General features: G+C 42.0%; 1 protein-coding gene across 1 annotated transcript; it reads left to right on the forward strand.

Annotated features, from left to right (window-relative positions):
- The first annotated feature begins 63 nt into the window (after nucleotides 1–63).
- On the forward strand, nucleotides 64–17,585 carry CAVIN4 (caveolae associated protein 4). Its single transcript, XM_005508400.3, has 2 exons — nucleotides 64–838; nucleotides 15,344–17,585. The coding sequence occupies exons 1-2, from the start codon at nucleotides 428–430 to the stop codon at nucleotides 15,998–16,000; spliced, it is 1,068 nt and encodes a 355-aa protein (XP_005508457.2). The 5' UTR covers nucleotides 64–427; the 3' UTR covers nucleotides 16,001–17,585.
- The last annotated feature ends 407 nt before the right edge of the window (nucleotides 17,586–17,992 follow it).

Consider the following 17,992-nt stretch of genomic DNA (forward strand, 5'->3'; position numbering starts at 1 on the left):
CGTGCTCATTTTCATGACCACTCTTTGAATTCCCTCGGAGGAAAGCACTCCAGTAACACGAAAACAAAAGTTGATCGTTAAAAATATGCAAGTTTGCTTTCCTGCTTAATTAGTAAGTTACTTAACTTTCCTGGATTAACACTAATAACTTCATCAGTACAGAAGCGTGACCCTTTAAACGTATGTTCCTTTGCAGACATTGCTTCCTAATTTTAGGGGTTTCATGTTGCTGAAAGTATCCCAACAATCATGTGTGGATATTTTGTAGTCAGAAGCATTTGACCCAGCTCCAGGAGCGGCGTTTCACGCCCTACTTTGAGCATCGCCGGAGCCAGCTGTCGCCCTGGCTCTCCGCAGCAGCGCCAGAATCCTCCTGGCAGGATCACCGAAACTTCGCCTCCCGCCGAGCCGGCCGAAGGCAGGCAAGATGGACCGCCACGAAATCACCCTGGAAGCCGACAAAACCCACCAAAATCGTCTCTCCAGCGTCACCGAGGAGGAAGAAGAACAAGATGCAGCTTATACTATTGTGACGGTCCTGGACAAAGTGGCCAACATTGTGGACAGCGTGCAGGCGAGCCAGAAGAGGATAGAGGAGAGGCACAGGGAGATGGAAAATGCCATCAAGACCATACAGATCGACATGCTAAAGCTTGCCCAGGCTCACGGCAATACGGGCTACACGGTGAACAAGTTACTGGAGAAAACCCACAAAGTCAGCTCCACCATGAAGGAGGTGCGGGCCCGCGTGGAGCGGCAGAGCATCAGCGTGCGGAAGGTGGAAGCCAAACAACAGGAGATGCTGAAGAAAAACAAATTCCGGGTTGTAATCTATCAGGTAACCGTGAACCTAATTTCGTGTAGCACTGTCATTGTGCCGCCTCCCTGGTGGCCGCTGGTAGGCGTCAGTAAATGAACAAAAAAGACACAGTCTGTCCAATGTGAGAGTTATTTTATGCTTTCTTTAACACTGAGTTGTGCTCCGCGGTGCCTTGCAGCATGAACCTACTGCCGGCAGCACACACGGGTCTATTATTAGTGTGGGGAGGTTTCTGAGCCAGTCGTGTAAGATTAACTGCAGATCAGCCAGGACTATTTGTTGCCTCTCCGAAAGGTAATATGAGGCTGGCCCTGTAAATCTTGTCATACAAACCATGCCTGTCATTCGTCCCTGTTATTTTTTTCGCCATATTAGGTAGAAGTCCAAATAGCAAAAGTGTTTGGAGGCTCCCTGGAACACAGACTGTCTTCTAACACTAAATATCAAAACAGATGGTTTATTTAACTTGCACGATTACCCAGGCTTTTGTAGTGCTGACAAATTTGGAGGTTTTTTGCATTGTTTCAGTCTATAGCAGTATATTCACAAACTAAAGCTCAAACCCATAAACCCTTCATGACAACAAATAGTCCCTTTCATGCTCTGCTTTGGAAATGTTTTAACACAGCGCTGTTCTTTCTGTCATATTGGGCAAGAAAATAATACATTTCCTTTCATTGACCCCATTCTAGGGTGTTCAGTGTTCTTATAAATAATTGTGTTCGAAGAGAAGCTTCATGAAATGGCATGGTCTTGTTTACATCCGTACAAACAGACCGTGCAGGCAACTCACAGGGTCTGTCCGTCACTAGCCAGTGCCATGATATCCCTTTGTTTAATGGCCCCAACCTGTATTTGCTGAAACTTGCCAGTTCCCCAAGTCAGTAGAACTTAAAAGCGTTTGATCTTCTGCCAGAAGCACAGTTGCTCTTTCATACCAGTGAGCATCCAGAGCTTCTTTCAAATGGGTTGTGTTCCTCATTAGGTGTTCTTGTGTTCTTGAAAATACCAGCCCTTTTGAGTAACACATTGCCCAGCTTTATGCCCTGGTCTTGCATCTGTTTGTACATAAATAACATTACTTGCAATGAATGGAACTGTGTGTTCCACTGAGTATATTCACCACTGTATACAGCTGACAAATTCTTCTGCATAATCTAGCTTTCTTAGCTACTTTATTTTCTACTACTGGGAAGAAATAGCTGGGAAAAATTGGGGGGGGGAAGAGTAAAAGCTGAAGGTAGGAAACATTACCTCTTTAATATTGTGTTAGTACCACATGTAGCCAAATTGTGCCACCCAGATTTTCTGACTGAATGACTTACTATGGATGTTCAGGAGAAAGTAGGGGCACAATTTGGTGTATTATTACAATTATTGCAGGCTGCACCATCATGATAGAATAGAACAGAAAACAGGGAAATTTTGCGTTTTCCTTGCAAATCATTTCCCAGCCAAAGGTAATAAATATCTCTGACTTCCGTGGTTAATGGCATAATGCCATTTTATTGATTTGCCTTTACCATAATGATTGCAGCAGAATCAATACTTTGAAAGTATTTGTTCTTAAAACAGTATTCATTACATAATGTAAATTTTCTCCTAGCAAGACATGAGTTGTTGCTTATTTAAAAATGTAGTAAAATATGGTGAAAATGGATTTACACGGACCTATAAATAACAGCTATTTTCAGATATTTAATACAAAAGGTGGCTCTCATGAGGTGCGCTTTCTCTACGAATCACCTCCAGTAGGAGTTTCTGAACTCTCTGCTGGTTTTGCTGGACAAGAATGACCTTCACCCTTTTCTGCATAATGAATTCTTAGGTGGTACTTTTCAGGAAAGGAAACAGCATTTTTGACTGCTCTCTTTATACCTTCCTCTTCTGACAGTAGTTGAGAACCGCCAGCCTTTTGTAAGGTAGATTGAAGAACCTTTTCCCTCTTGTACAGAGGAGGAGGAGCAGATGTGCTGGTCCCTCTAGGATTTAACACTTTTCTGGAGGATGATAATGGTATTGCTCCTCAAAAACTGGAACATGGCAAGGAGCCAAGAATGTGCTGAAGCTTTAAGGCACAGGTACACTTGTGAAAGTGTCTTTCCCACAAGTGCAGTGATTTCACGCTGTTGATTTACACCAGCGTAGACATCCTGATGGAGTGCCAAGACCTGAGTGACCTAAGCTTGGCTACGATGAGTGGGAGTCTGTTAATAGCTACGGAATCAGTGTGCTCCCTTAGCTATATTTTACAAATGGGTATAACCAAGTTGTTTACTTGGTGGTTGGGAGTGACATCTCGTCTGTAGTGAGAACCATTTGGGACACTGTGAGGGAGCCAAGGACCTGTGTGTAGCTGGCACTGAATGCCTGCGTGGGTGAGCGCACGTGGTTTTTAGCTTTAGCTTTTGCCAGAACATTGGTGTATGAGGAGATGGGAAACACCAATTAAATCCTAAAGATTTTCTTTCAAGTGGGTAGCTTTGATCTCATCAATGATAGAAGGAATAGGCAGGTTGAAAAGGATCATTGGCTGGAGGAGATTGTCCCAAGAGACCTCAGCCATGATGAAAAGAGTTGGCAATATCCTTGCATTAAAAAGAGACAAAGTGATCATCCATGAGCATAATGATCAGGGAAACTGAGAGCGTTCATTTTTAAAAGGCCATGAGTTTGAGGAAAAGATGTGGTAGCTGGCAGCTCTCCTCCCCAGGCTGATTGCATGATAGAAAATACCAGGTTATTTCAGAGTTTCTAGTGAAGTCTTTTGACCCTGGAGTGCTATGTGCCCTGAGGGTATAGTAGGGAACGCAAAGTACATTGTAGGTTGCGCGGGTCACTGTTCACTTCTGTTCAGGTTAGCCTGAATAATCAGCTGTGAGAGATATCATTTCTCTCCAGTCAAAGAGCATCCAACAATTTAACTCATTCTGGCTGAATTATTCAGAAACTAAAAGGGATTTTTATTTTTTTAAAAGCCTGAAAGAATTTGTTTCATTTGCTTTTCTGCATTTTCTGCAAGACCCTCTTTGAATGTGAGCACACTGCCACCAGAAAGCCCATGTTACAGATCCTGGGCTCTTTTCTATTTTTTATGTAAGCACTGTAAATAAGTAACAATTTCATATAGAATTATTTTGGTTGGAAATGACCTTTAAGATCATCGGGTCCAACCGTTAACCTAACATTGCCAAGTCCATCTCTAAACCATGTCCCTAAGAACCTTGTCTAAATGACTTTTAAACACCTCCAGGGATGGTGACTCCACCACTTGCCTGGGCAGCCTGTTCCAATGACTGATGACCCTTTCCATATAGAAGTTTTTCCTAATATCCAATCGAAACCTCCCCTGGTGCAACTTGACACCATTTCCTCTCATCCTATCACTTGTTACTCAGGAAAAGAGACCAACACCCTCCATGCTGCAACCTCCTATGAAGGGACGGATGCATTTGTTTTACTCACTGCTGTCTGATGTTTAAAATTGGTGGACAGTCACAGTGAACACGTCAGAAACCAAGTAAGGTGATGGCTTGACTGGCCTACACAGCCATGTTACAACTGATTTGTTTGTCCTGTGATTGCAGACATGAGGAGGGGCTAGCACAAGCAGCCTTCCGTATGCCATTCATATTATGCATAAATAAAATGTAAGTGGCTTTTCCTGGCCACTGTCCATCTGCAGCATAATAACTTGGTAAAAACGGTGAGATCAAGATAGGGACGGTAATCTGAAAACTGAAGTGGAAGCACTTCCATCCAAAGTGGCAGTAAAAACCAGGGTGTCACACAGTCAAGAGGCTCTGGAAGACCTGGTGCACAAACTTGCCATCCATCAGCATGTAGTTTTAATTACAACTATTCTGAGAAAAAAACTGTGACACTAACAGTGACATGAAAGACAGCAAATATAACACTGCTATTTAAAAAAAGGCAAGGAAAACTATCTGAACCATTGCCATTAATCTGAAATTGTTTGGGCATAAGAAGGGCAGGCTCAGAAGGGGCTCTGCAGAACAGAATCATTAGTACCATGGAGTTAAATAGCTCACCAAGAGCAGATTGTGCTAGGTAACTCATATTTGATCATTTTTCTGTTTCACAAAAACATAAGAGGTCTTATCCTTTCTCATATTTATGCACCTAATATCTTACCTCATAACAGAAAATCTGGAAAAGTAACAGCTGAGAGTGGATTGTGTTGAAAAGGGAAAGTCAGGCTTGTGATGGGTTTGTAAAAGGGTTTGCTTCAAAGACTGTCAACTGTGTAATATTTTCATTAAAGATCTTGGCAAAGAAAAAGGTGTGGATACTCAAAATATACTCAACACATGAAGCTGTCGGTCCAGAGAAAGACATATAGACAAGAAACCAAATAATATTCAGAGCTGGAGTAATGCTAATCTAAGTGTACACAGTGTTGATTCCTGTACTTAGGAAAAGCCCTTGTTGTTAGTTTTGTCTTCTAAGGCCCCATAGCTTGGAAAGGACAGAAAATGGTGTATTAATTGCTCCCAAGATGACTGAGAGCCCACTTGATGTTGTAGCTCTTTAAAAAAAATGTGGACATGAAGGGCTTCAGGCAAGATATTTCCAGAAATTCTAGAGACACCCAGTGGCCTTGCCCAAAACACTTCAGAGCCCCCCGGACTAACACGTGCAGCTCTGATCACTCCTGTTGAATTAAGCTGTGTTCAAACTGAACAGGTTTGTAGAACATCTGCCAGGTTGATCAAAGCAATGGGAAGTCCTGGTAAATGAGAGTACACCAGAAGGTCCTAGCTTGGTTTAGTTCATCAAGGAAAGAGGCTAAGAGAGGTTGTGGCTGTCATTTATACAAACAATGGGGCATGGATGAGGAGTCCAGTAAACACTATTGTTGAAAAGCTGAAATATGTGTAAACTCTCCATGAGTCATCTCAAGTCAGAACCCACAAACTGATTCTTAATTCTGGAGACATGAGGGTCTGTACAAAGCCTTCTGCTAGAATCCATGGGGAAGGAAGAAAACCTAAATTGCTGTTAAAAGTGGAATCTGAAAAGTTAGTGGAAAAAAAGATGGCAATAGGTTGACTGCCTGTGACAGCAGAGCACTGGCCTCAAACACAGAGGCCTCAGCAGCCCAGCAACGCATGGCCTTCGTTGGAGCCTTGTGGCACAAACCTTATAAATATTTTTACAGCTGGCGCAGGTAATTGCCTTTGCTGAGATTACAGAGAATGAAAGAAACCCAACCATTGTTGCAGAGAGCGTAGCACCAGTCCTTTGTTTGCAGAGTCAAGCCCTGGCCTTCAGCTGAAAGCGCAGAGCCGGCCCCGTGCTGAGCAGCAGCAGCGAAGCCAGTGCTCGAATACTGCAGCCAGCCGAGATGGCCATCAATTATCTGTCATATTTAGGAAAAAATCAACCACTTTCAACCTGCTAGAGAAATACAGTGTTTCTAGGGATGTGTCCAAAAGGAACAAGGAGAAAGGAAAATTTAAAAAAAAAAAAAAAAAAAAGAGCAGTTGTTGGGCCATTTCTGTGTCCCTAAGTTGAAACAGGTTGCATATTTCACAGGGCTGTGTTCATAGCAAGTTATAAACTTGACACTACACTATTTGGTCTGCTGTAACTGGAGTCCCCAGACATGTTCCCTTTTGGCGGTCCTCACAAAGGACAGGCAGTCATCTTCTCAGGGCTGCCATCAATTTTTCTCCACCTATTAACGTCGAGTGGTGGAAAAAACTGATCTTAATTTACATTTGCACTGGATGCAGTTGTTCAGGACTTTGTTTGTGGTTGTCTGCAAGTTTTTAGAAGAACGTAGCTACATCATGAGCCTCCTATGTCCTGCCTCTCCCCCACGGTCCCAGAGGCTGCCTGGAGTGACTTACAGGCCGGAGCTGTGGCTGGCTGCTGTGGGCACACACGTGTTTTCAGCCATACACTTAACACCTGAGACCCAGACTCAGGAGTGGACTTGGCACTGGGGAGATGCAGTTGGGCTTTACAGGGTGTTTCAAAAGGATGGACTCAGTTTGAAATCACTATGATGTCTCTGCAAACCATGAACTGGCCATGAATGAAACTCTTGCCACTTGAGAGGGGAGAGCATAGTAGAGTTTCAGATGATTACTGCTAGATAGCTTATTAAACTGTTTGTAAATTTTTGTGTAGTTGTAACATGTTACCATTGTGAAATTTACTGCTTTTAAATTGGGTTCATCTTTTTGAAACGCCCTGTGAATTTTCAGCGCTACTGAAGACAGCTGAATTTTGCAATCTTTAGCAATCTTTAGCACAGGAATAAAGTTGATCAGAACAGCACAGACACAAGGAATATGTGAAGTCATTAACAGCAAATTCAGAATTTAGAACAGGATTTATCCTGCTGGGCTTTAGACACCAGCACATTTGGCCTGTAGAGTCCCTTCAAGCAAGCAGAGAGAAATGTATGGAGCTGGATCTACCCAGCCTGTTGTAGACACCTACTTCTGGATACAGTGTCTACTTAATAAGTACCTGTTATTCAACTCCATTGGGTTGAAAGGGTGTCCAGAAGTGAGTGAACATGGAGACACGGTTGCTTGGGCAGACCCTTCAGCAAGCCCGGATGACTGACTGGGTTTCATTTTTACTTCCCTGCTGTAGCTAGCTTGCAAGAGCAGTCACTTTGTGAAGAACAAATTAATCAAAATATTACCAAACATATTTTTGTGTCTTAACACAACTTGTGATCGCTCTTTCTCCTCCACTGACAAAAGGTTGGTAGCTACAGATGAATTGGAAGTGAGAAATTTCACCAGTTTGCAAACCTGCAGAGATATTCCCTAGGCTGGCTCCATAAAACAATAGCAAAGTCAGTGTGAAGCTGTAACTCTCCCCTGGAGCTGCAGAAGGCCTTTCTGTGCAGCACGTGGTGGCCTGGAGCCAAGGGCTTCTCCAAGTGATGTGTATAACTGGGTACCGCTCGCTCCTTGTCTGTAGCTTCCTGCTGTCAGATAATGAGAGAATAAGCTGATTTTTTTTTTTTTTTTAAATAGTCATTGTATACTCCTGGTTAAATTAATGGATTTCTGACATAATTTAAAGAAAAGGGATGTGCACGAGGATTCACAAAAGAGAAATGGGGGGGGGAATGGAGGCTGTCTCTTCTGGCCAGGATGCTTTTTCATTATGTAAGAATAATTCTAAATACAAGCAACAACACTTGGCCATAAAGTCTTACGTGCTGAAGTGTTTATTCTTTGTCTTCTTTACTTGATAGAATCCCTTAGGTGGCCTTTTAAAATAACCCCATTTCTTTCTCATCTGAGCAGCTATTTGCCTGATGGCAGAGATTTTGAAATGGCATATTTGCGGAAAAAGTGAAGGGATCGCTTGAGATTTATAAAGCTTCACTCTTACTTAACTGTTGGAATATGAGCAAAAGGACTGAATGATTTGTAATTGGTTATTCATCAGCGGTTTCATATTGATTTAGAGAGCAATTTCAAGGGGATATTTTAGTGATTTACCTCGGCTGCTGGTATGAATAACAAATCATTCGTTTAACATGCAAATTTACAGGATTTTTTAAAACACTGTGGTGATGCAGTTTCCTGCCCATACGCTGCCAGTCATTTGCATCCCCAGTTGTCATAGACACGGCAGCAGCGCCAGACCAGGCGCTGCGTGGCCTTCAACCATTTTACTGCTTCGTGCTCTGCTTCAGAATTGTCAGGTGATCGCCGGTCCCATCTGTGCCTGTGTTAATCATCACCTGCACCTTCCCTGTCACACATCCCAAGGCTGAAAGGTCATTTGCCGTGGCCTTTTCCCTGTGCAATACAATGACTCCAAGTTATGGAGTTCATCTGTTTCCCTTACTTTTCCTGTGAGCAGTTTCTTTAGGACCATTTTGAGTCTTGATTTAATATATATATACAAAAAAATATATTTATAAAATATACTATTTAATTATTGGTCATTCTGTTTTTCTCTGCTATTGTTTTTGTATTTAAAAAACTTTTCTCCTGCTAAAGTTTACATTGAAATGAGATAATAGTTGAGAGCTAATAATAGTTGCCTTTATCAAAGCTTGCTAGCTTTACACTTTGAAGCTATAAGAGAAACTAAAACTGTTTTCTAGCATTTCTAGCATTTATTTACACATAAGACAACAAATAATTTGTTCACTATGCAAATTCTCAGGGTTTTTTTTAAACACTATGGTGATGCAGTTTCCTGCCCTTACGCTGCCAGTAATCTTTTTTTCTCCTTGGCAACTCTAGAAGCCCATTCTGGGCTTTGAAACACAAACCCAGAATACATGTGCAAAAACCCATTCAATGATGAGGGGAGTAAAGTTCTTGAACTGGCCATACCCATTCAAATGCCCTTATATCCCATTATTTTTTATTTTAAAATGACATTACATTAAAATTATTACTGAAATAAACATTTGAAGTGTTAATGTACTTAAAGCCAAAGTATTGCTTTGCAGTGACATTAGATCACTGCTTTGTGTAGCGAATCCAGTGGACTCCAAATTAGCAACACACCTCTTCTTAATGAAAATAATACTATTGCTGCTATTATTGATTCCACCTGTGCTTGCAAAGATAAGGAGTGGTGATTCAGCTAACAAGTTTGCAAGGGAAGTTTTTTAATAACCTTTTTCTTTTGCATGGCCTGTTCCAGCAGCCCTCTTGGCTTATTTGCTCCTTATCTCACCAACAAGGGAGAAGGATGCTATTAGAGCCAACCTGATCTTTGCCAGAACACAACTGCAGCAAAATACCTGAGACATGGCTCAACAGTTTGCCATTTCCCTTCATTCCCTGCCCAGAGATGAGAGGAGCCTGACTGCGCAGGCAGGGTTATCAAGCAGGCGCATTTTGAAACAGTCTCTTTTCCCCTGCCGTTTTCATTGAGCATCAAACAGCATCAGCAAGCATTGCCACCTCGAGGGTCGTGTAACACTGACTAGGGGCATTGCCACACTGAAGATTATTTACCTATTGTTTTTAAGGTTCCCGTGAGGTGAAAAAGAGCCCGCACTTTGGCTTTGTGTAGTTTAAGGAGCAGGTGTGTTAGCCTTCCTTCATAAACACCTTGCTGTATCCTACGGGAGGAAAAATGCTGCTTCTGTGACCGCTTCCTTGTGCCTGAAAACTGGTCAGTGCCCTCCTGTGCTGGTGCAGAACAGCCAGAGCTTTGGCAGCTGATGCAACGTTTGAGGAGCGAAAGGCCTGTGTGAAGGGCACAGACTACGTCCCTTCAAAAATGTTCTAATTGTGAATTAAATTGAAATGGGAGCAGAGGGAGAACATGACAATGATCGAGTCAGATTTTCTTGGGAACCCAGTGTTAGAAACACCTGGGTTTCAATATTCACTGTCCACAGAGCCATCCAGTCAAATAAATGCCATGCTGGCCTTCTTCATCAAAGCTGAGGTTTACTCATGTGTTTGCTTTGTATTCAGTCAGGCCAGTAAAACTCAGTCTTTTGGCTAGGCATATTTTAGAAGTTAAATACTTGAAAATTATGAAAACCCAAAGTTCTGGTTTAAAATGCTTTCTTAGCAGTCTTACTGTGCCAGAGGCATCACCAGTGACTCCTGCATTGTATGATTGTTCCGTACAACATTATACATTTAAGTTTTGTTTGTTAAAGTTGTTTATTAAGCAGTGAATCAAACTAAGCTTACAGCTTTGTGGCCTATTTCTCTCCCTGTCCAGCTGAACTGCAAACGTCTCCAGGCTTTCCCCTTACCATTGCAACCAATGCCTTCAGTCCCTTCTCTGCTACCACAGAACCTGAAGTCTTTCGCCTTCCAGACCTCATTTCCTTACACACACATAATTTCTCCAAAATAATTCTAGTTTCAACAACACAGCATCTAATCTTACTCCTTTCTCCCCTCCTACACCCATTCATAACACATCCCCCATCACTTGCCAAAAACATTGGGTCCAGATCTACAAGCAAGGTACCTGAGCCATGATATGTTTACTCAGGATAGGCATCAGCTGGGAGGACAGACAGAATGACTCAGAACACAGCTGATTCCTCAGCAGAGAGGTTATTTCTTTGTGTCTGAACTCAGCTTCATTCTCAAATTGGTGGAAAACACCCAAATGCTTATGTGTTAGTGGAGAGGATGTGTAAGGGTGAGAATGTGGAACATGCATAAAGTAAGCGTATACGCTACATTTCTTGTAGAAAAAAAAGACAGCCTCCAAATCAACCATTTATGTGACTGATTTCACAGAATCACAGAATGGTTGGGGTTAGAAGGGACCTCTGGAGATCATCTAGTCCAACCCACCTGCTAAAGCAGGTGCAACCAGAGCAGATCGCACAGTAATGTGTCCAGGCAGGTCTTGAATGTCTCCAGAGGAGACTCCACAGCCTCTCTGGGCAGCCTGTTCCCGTGCTCTGGCACCCTCAAAGTAAAGAAGTTTTTCCTCATATTCAGATGGAACCTCCTGTGCTTCAGTCTGTGCCCCATTGCCCCTCATCCTATCACTGGGCACCACTGAAAGGAGTCTGGTCCCATCCTCTTGACACCCCCCCTTGAGATATTTATAAACATTTATGAGATTCCCTCTCAGCCTTCTCCAGGCTGAACAGACCCAACTCTCTCAGCCTTTCCTCATAACAAAGATGCTCCAGACCCCTAATCATCTTCATAGGCCTCTGCTGAATCCTCTCTAGTAGTTCCTTGTTTTTCTTGATAGAATCATAGGGACCCACAAGGATCATTGAGTCCAACTCCTGTCCCTGCATGTGACAACCCCACAGTTCACACCATGTGTCTGAGGGCTTGTCCAGTCTCTTCTTGAACACTGTCAGACTTGGGGCCGTGACACCTCCCTGGGGAGCCTGTTCCAGTGCTCCACCACCCTCTGGGTGAAGAACCTTTTCCTAATGTCCAACCTAAACCTCCCCTGGCACATCTTCCTGACATTCCCTCGGGTTCTGTCAGTGGTTGCTAAAGAGAAGAGTTTGGTGCCTGCCCCTCCTCCTCCTCCTCTTGTGAGGAGGCTGTATACCGTGATGAGGTCTCCTCTTAGTTTTCTCTTCTCCAGGCTGAACAAACCAAGTGACTTTAGCCACTCCTCATACGGTTTCCTCTCCAAACCCTTCACCAACTTCGCAGCCCTCTTCTGGACACTCTCCATATCTGGGGATCCCAGCACTGGACACAGTTTCCAACTTCTTTTTTTCTGACTTTTTTCTTGGAAGAGAAGAGAAGAGAAGAGAAGAGAAGAGAAGAGAAGAAGAGAAGAGAAGAGAAGAGAAGAGAAGAGAAGAGAAGAGAAGAGAAGAGAAGAGAAGAGAAGAGAAGAGAAGAGAAGAGAAGAGAAGAGAAGAGAAGAGAAGAGAAGAGAAGAGAAGAGAAGAGAAGAGAAGAGAAGAGAAGAGAAGAGAAGAGAGAGAGAAGAGAAGAGAAGAGAAGAGAAGAGAAGAGAAGAGAAGAGAAGAGAAGAGAAGAGAAGAGAAGAGAAGAGAAGAGAAGAGAAGAGAAGAGAAGAGAAGAGAAGAGAAGAGAAGAGAAGAGAAGAGAAGAGAAGAGAAGAGAAGAGAAAAAATTGTTTTGTTTTGAAAGGTCCAGGTCTATTTTCACTGTGTCGAGTGTTTGACTAACTTTTCAGAAGATAATGGCCAACAAGCATGCACAAGTCAGTGTGAGCACCCACTGCAGGATGCATCCTCTCCAGGTGCTCCATTCAGGAGGAGTGATGAAAGAGAACGGGAATGATCAGCTTCCACAGATTTATTTCTTGGTTTCTGGTTCTGGCATGTGAATGTCTTTGGTTTTTGCCAGTAGGCAAGGCAAGCAGAGAACATGTCCTTTGTATTAAGCCATAGACAGACCATATGACTGTACTCCTCAGTAAGTCAGGTTAGAAATACCTGTTTGGCAGAATCGTTCATTCTGAAATAATCTCTTGTCCTCATTTCATCTGAGCACTTACAAATTTTGTGTAAAGATCCTCCCTCCCATAAGGTAGTGATGGCAGACATGGGTCCGTCCTAGAAAAATGCTTAAGTAGAATTTTTAACTAAAGGCTCGCAAGCAGCATAATTTATTATTCAACTCCTTCTCACCCTCCCCTAAGACTGGGCTGCCTAGTCCTGCTCTTTCCAGTCCCATCTGCTTTCAATCCAAGAAAGGTATTGCTTGGTTTAGGGCTTTGTCCTGTGCAACTAAACCAGTAGGTGTCTAATCTTTGCTTTTAGTGAGTCTCTAAATGAGCGGGTAGCTAGATGCTTTGACTCCATCTATTTCCCACACGGTGCTAAAACATCATTCCTGCTTGAAGAAGGAACCTTGTCTCTACCCCACTGATATCTAGTGATAAGAAGAAACACAAGTATGAAAGTTAAAGTGCTCTCTTCTTTAGGTGATAGACTATAAGCACAATAAAAATCTGGCAAACAACTGACAAAAATACAGAAAAATTTGTTCCTCTTCCAAAGGAGGACAGCCTAAATATTGCAGAGAAAGTAGTCTCTCTACCTTCTTCCTTTTTAAAAAGTAATCTTCATATGAACAGCAGACCCTATTTACCATATTGTATTCATTTCTGTATGTACTGAAATTTCAGAATAGTCATTCTGGAAATGTTTTTTGTTAGCATTTCAGCTGAAGGAGTGGGCTATAATTTACAAACTTTGAGAAATTATTATCCAGCTGTGTTTTAGTTCATTTTCAGAAAAGAAGGGATTGTGTTTATATATAGAAGGCTTTATATGATTAATGTTAATTTGCACGTTAATGAAGATGATTATTAGCAAAGCATTGTAGTTTTGTTCCTGCTGATTTTGACAGATGAGTTGAATAACATTCTGCTGTAATCAATGCAACACAACTCGTCCCTATTTTTTCTAAGCATTAACAACTATTTTACTAGAGGGTTTTTAATGAAACCGATGCATGATGAAAGACTCCTACGTGGGCTTTATCTGCCAAATAGCTTAATGTATTTTATTTTACATATGACTACTTCTCTGTATAATAACATTAAACGTGACTTGCTACTAACAAGTCACCGTGAACAATGACTGACATCTTTTTGGCTGGAAATCAGTTCACAGCAAAAAATCAGTAAGACTGACCCACTCTTCATGGGTTGACAACTTCTAATATCTCTTCTATTTTCTGCAGTAAGATAATAATACTAAAGATAGTGCCCAGACAGTGTCACGCCTCAGAAATTTCCCGGAGTAGTTAGTACTAATGGGAAACAGCTTATAGAAGTTTTATATAGCTGTTGTACCTGTCTGCAGCCTTAATGGCTGCTTCTCTGGGGAGAAGAGCACATGCACATAAATTGCTAGTTGACAAGAAGAGGCTGGAATTGGCCATCTCATACACCTCCTACAAGTTATGGCTTTTCTACTCTCCATGAAGAAATACTTCTAGACAGAAGTGACTCGCTGACGCTGAGCCACAAATTCGTAGCATCCATGCAGACAGTAGTCTTCAGGGGATCAACTATCTTAGGGGATTCTCCCTGTTCAGATAATTCATATTACTGAATCCTTCCACGAGCTTTTTTTTGCACATCTTTAACCACTAAGTGATACTTGATAAATTATTTGTTTGTTGAGGACAGCTGTTGGAAATCTTCTGTGTGGCTTTGAGCCTCTAGTAGTCTTTCTTTGGAGAGGCTACATACATTCCTAGTGCTCAGATATCTTGGATAGTCACCACTTCCAGGCATGCAGCTAATGCATATCAGATGTATAATCTAAATATTTAAGACCACATGCTCATACAGGCCATCAAACTTGCCACAGGAGGTAGAGGTGCTTGCTTGTGGTCACTCATCTGTTTCCAGATAGAACAAGTCAATGGTGGAGGTGCTGAGCGAATCGTATGGAACTGGCTTAACTGAGTAACATCTCATTCTTTTACTGACTTTGTTCTCCTGTGGAGCCAGCACATGTAAGTTAATATGGTGGGGTTCATCCCCTCCTGAGCAGCAAAAGAAATGTTTGCTAAGTTCCAGTTAGTCAAAAATGTGCAATTATTGTCTTGCCGACAGTAAAGGACTGAAGCTGCCAGTATTGAGGCACTTATTTGGAGAGTGTAAGGGTGACACAGGCACAAAAGCCTATTTTGCCTACAGGATGTCTACTTTTACTGGTGAGGAATAATGGATCTAAGTCCAATCTTTGAGAAGCAGATCAGCTTCAAAAAAAGAACTAGAACAAATACTAGAACAAAATGAACTAGACAAATTCACTCTGAAAAGCATTAGGGGCCAGTACATATAGGACCGTAGCATTCATTAGCTTCAGGTAGAACCACACTGAAAATAAATCTTTAATCTGGCATAACGTCTTTACAGAAATTGGCAAAGGTTTGTTCTGCCATTTGTATTCTCTACAGGTCACATATGATAGTACAGGCCTACATTACTTTGTTAGAATATTGTATTTCAATTAACATTAACTAATTACAAGCCAACGAACAAAATGCTTAAATCACCATCCTTCCCAAAGACACTTGCTGGAAGCTGACTCTCTGCTTTCATTCACAGGAGGAAACCGAGTGTCCTTCATCTCTCTCAGTTATCAAAGAGAGGACACCGGGTGAAATACTAGAGGATGATTTCTTGCCACCTGATGATCTGTCTTCTGATGAAGAATATTATATTGAAGAAAGCAAAGCAACCCAGTTCAAGAGATCGGGCATGAGGCGCATAGATGATATCAAGAAGGCATTTTCAAGGGAAAATATCCAAAGAACAAGACAAAATTTTGGCAAGAAGGTGAACAGGATTCGAACTAGAATAGTGACCCCTGAGAGGAGAGAGAGAATCAGGCAGTCAGGAGAAAGACTGAAACAATCTGGGATACGGATCAAGAAATCCATTTCACAAGCTGCCCCAACGAAGGAGACGTTCAAGATCCATAAAAAAAGTAAAGAACGAACAGGAGCTGAAGGTCAGGAGGGCATCCAGGAAGCTGGTGTGCACATCACCTCTGAGCTGCCAGCAGCAGAGCCCTTCACTGAAGAGATCTCTTACACAGAAGTGATCACTAAGGTAAAGAAAGACAAGAATAGTGCAGCAAAAGGTGCTTCCCAGTCAACTGAAAAGGGAATGACAATCCCAGAATTCGTTCTTAAGCAAGAAGGAAAGGAAGGAGGAGGAGGTGATGACGTCCCTTTGCTGGACTTAAAGCAATCAGCATAAGGAATCAATTAGCAAACACACTGTACTATCCTTACTGAACAAGAGATAACACAGTATAGAATCATATAATCATATAATGGTGTGGGTTGGAAGCGACCTTGAAGATCATCCAGTTCCAACCCCCCTGCCATGGGCAGGGACACCTTCCACTAGACTGGATTGCTCAGAGGTTCCAGGCTGGGAACCTCCAGCTTGCAAGAAAAGAAATGTATTCACTCAGCTTTAGAAAAACGTGTGAATTTGTGTCATATCACAAAACATGTGTTGGTGGTATTTACATGGGTGTCTGTAGTGTTGTCTTCCTGACAAAAGTCAAGCCACGCCAACCGAATGAAGGGGCTCCGCCTCCATCTCACAGTGTGCCGACAGCCACCACTAGCCCACACGGAATTCGCATGTCAAAGGGAGACGGAAGTCTGCAGGATTTTCAAGACTGATTAGAGTCACTTTACGGCCTAATCACTCTCTTTGGTTTTATGTACAACAGTATAAAAACATTTTCCATTATCTTATACTAGCTCCTCTAATTAGGAAACAATAACAAAGCTATTACGTCATATTAGCAAAAGGAAGAACTATGAAAAATATCAATTCAACTACACAAATCTTTATGTTTAAGAGCCCTCACTGAAAGAGCAAAAGGAGGAAATACCTCCTTTACCCAGGGTGCAACAAGACGTGGCAGAAATTATAGGGTTTTGAGTAAACTGTGTTTCCTCTCAGTGGAAAAGTGAAGCTCCTGAAATGATTAAAGATTATTTCCAGAGTTCTGGAAGAGGAAGGTTTGCTGTAGGTAAGAAATGCATTTTCTGCACTTATGGAGTAAGAATAAAGAGCAGAAGACACATTAAATATGAAATAGCAGGAGGAAAAGAGAACGAGGTGTTGTATTCATGTTCTAGAAAGATGCAATTGTGAGAAAGGGAAGAGTATGAAGCAATAAGAGAGGAATAAGATTAATGCATGGGTTCTGGATAAATAGAGAATATAGATAATATTGTAACTGAAGTTTCCTTTTGTTGTTACTCTATCCAGAGGATCACAGGGCATAGGATCATGAAGGTAACTGAGCAGACAAGGGAATTGTTTCGTTTTCCATTCTCTGTCCTTTTTCTGAGCTTCACTGAAATTAAAATCTATTCTGCTAAGCCGCTGAAATTCAGGGCCAATCCATAACCCAATTCTTTGTTTCCCATCATCATCTTTATCGACCAGCCACAGCCTCAGGGATTACGAGACAGACACCCTCGGGAGTATGGAATGCTGTTTATTGGCAACACTCGGGAGCCAGTGGCCTGACATCAGATATGTTTGTAAACACGGCCGCTACGCTGACATGGGGTGCAGGACTGTATCGCTCTCTTCATTCCTAAATGGAGTTGCCTTCAAAGCACTTACCGAAAGCAATGTTAGTCATTACTATCTGTGTGAAACTTGTACGATATTGCCAAAAGCTGTATGATTGTATTGAATATCTCAGATTTGTTTTAACAGCAGAGCATAACTTGGTTATCTATATACATTGTTTGAGGACTCCCAGCTAACTGTTAATCTATCGTTTAAATACAATAAGTTTGATTTCAAATATTCTGCCTGCCAGTTCTTTCATTTAGTCTGGTGTACACCACATTTGAAGTGAAACACCTTCAGGAACAGTAACTAGCGTACACTCGTTGGGGAAGGTCCATGTTATACTATGTCAATGACATTTCAAATCCAATTAATGTTGTCAGATTGGAAGCAGCAGCTCCACTGAACAGAAGGGCAGGACAGGGCAAGAGAGGGAGACAGGGAGAGGAAGACATTTCTTTCAACAATAAATTCTACATCACTGTACTGTAATTACACGTAAAAAGAAAAAAAAAAAGGGGGGGTTTTCTTATAGGATAGATTGGAGGCTTTGGTTGGTTGTTTTTTTACTAGTTAGAAGTCTTTTCTGGAACCAGGTGGCTATATGTTCTTCCAGTTCTGTATAAAACAGTAGCTTTCTTC

Source organism: Columba livia, chromosome 2 (genome assembly GCF_036013475.1).
Source record: "Columba livia isolate bColLiv1 breed racing homer chromosome 2, bColLiv1.pat.W.v2, whole genome shotgun sequence".
Lineage (NCBI taxonomy): Eukaryota > Metazoa > Chordata > Aves > Columbiformes > Columbidae > Columba > Columba livia.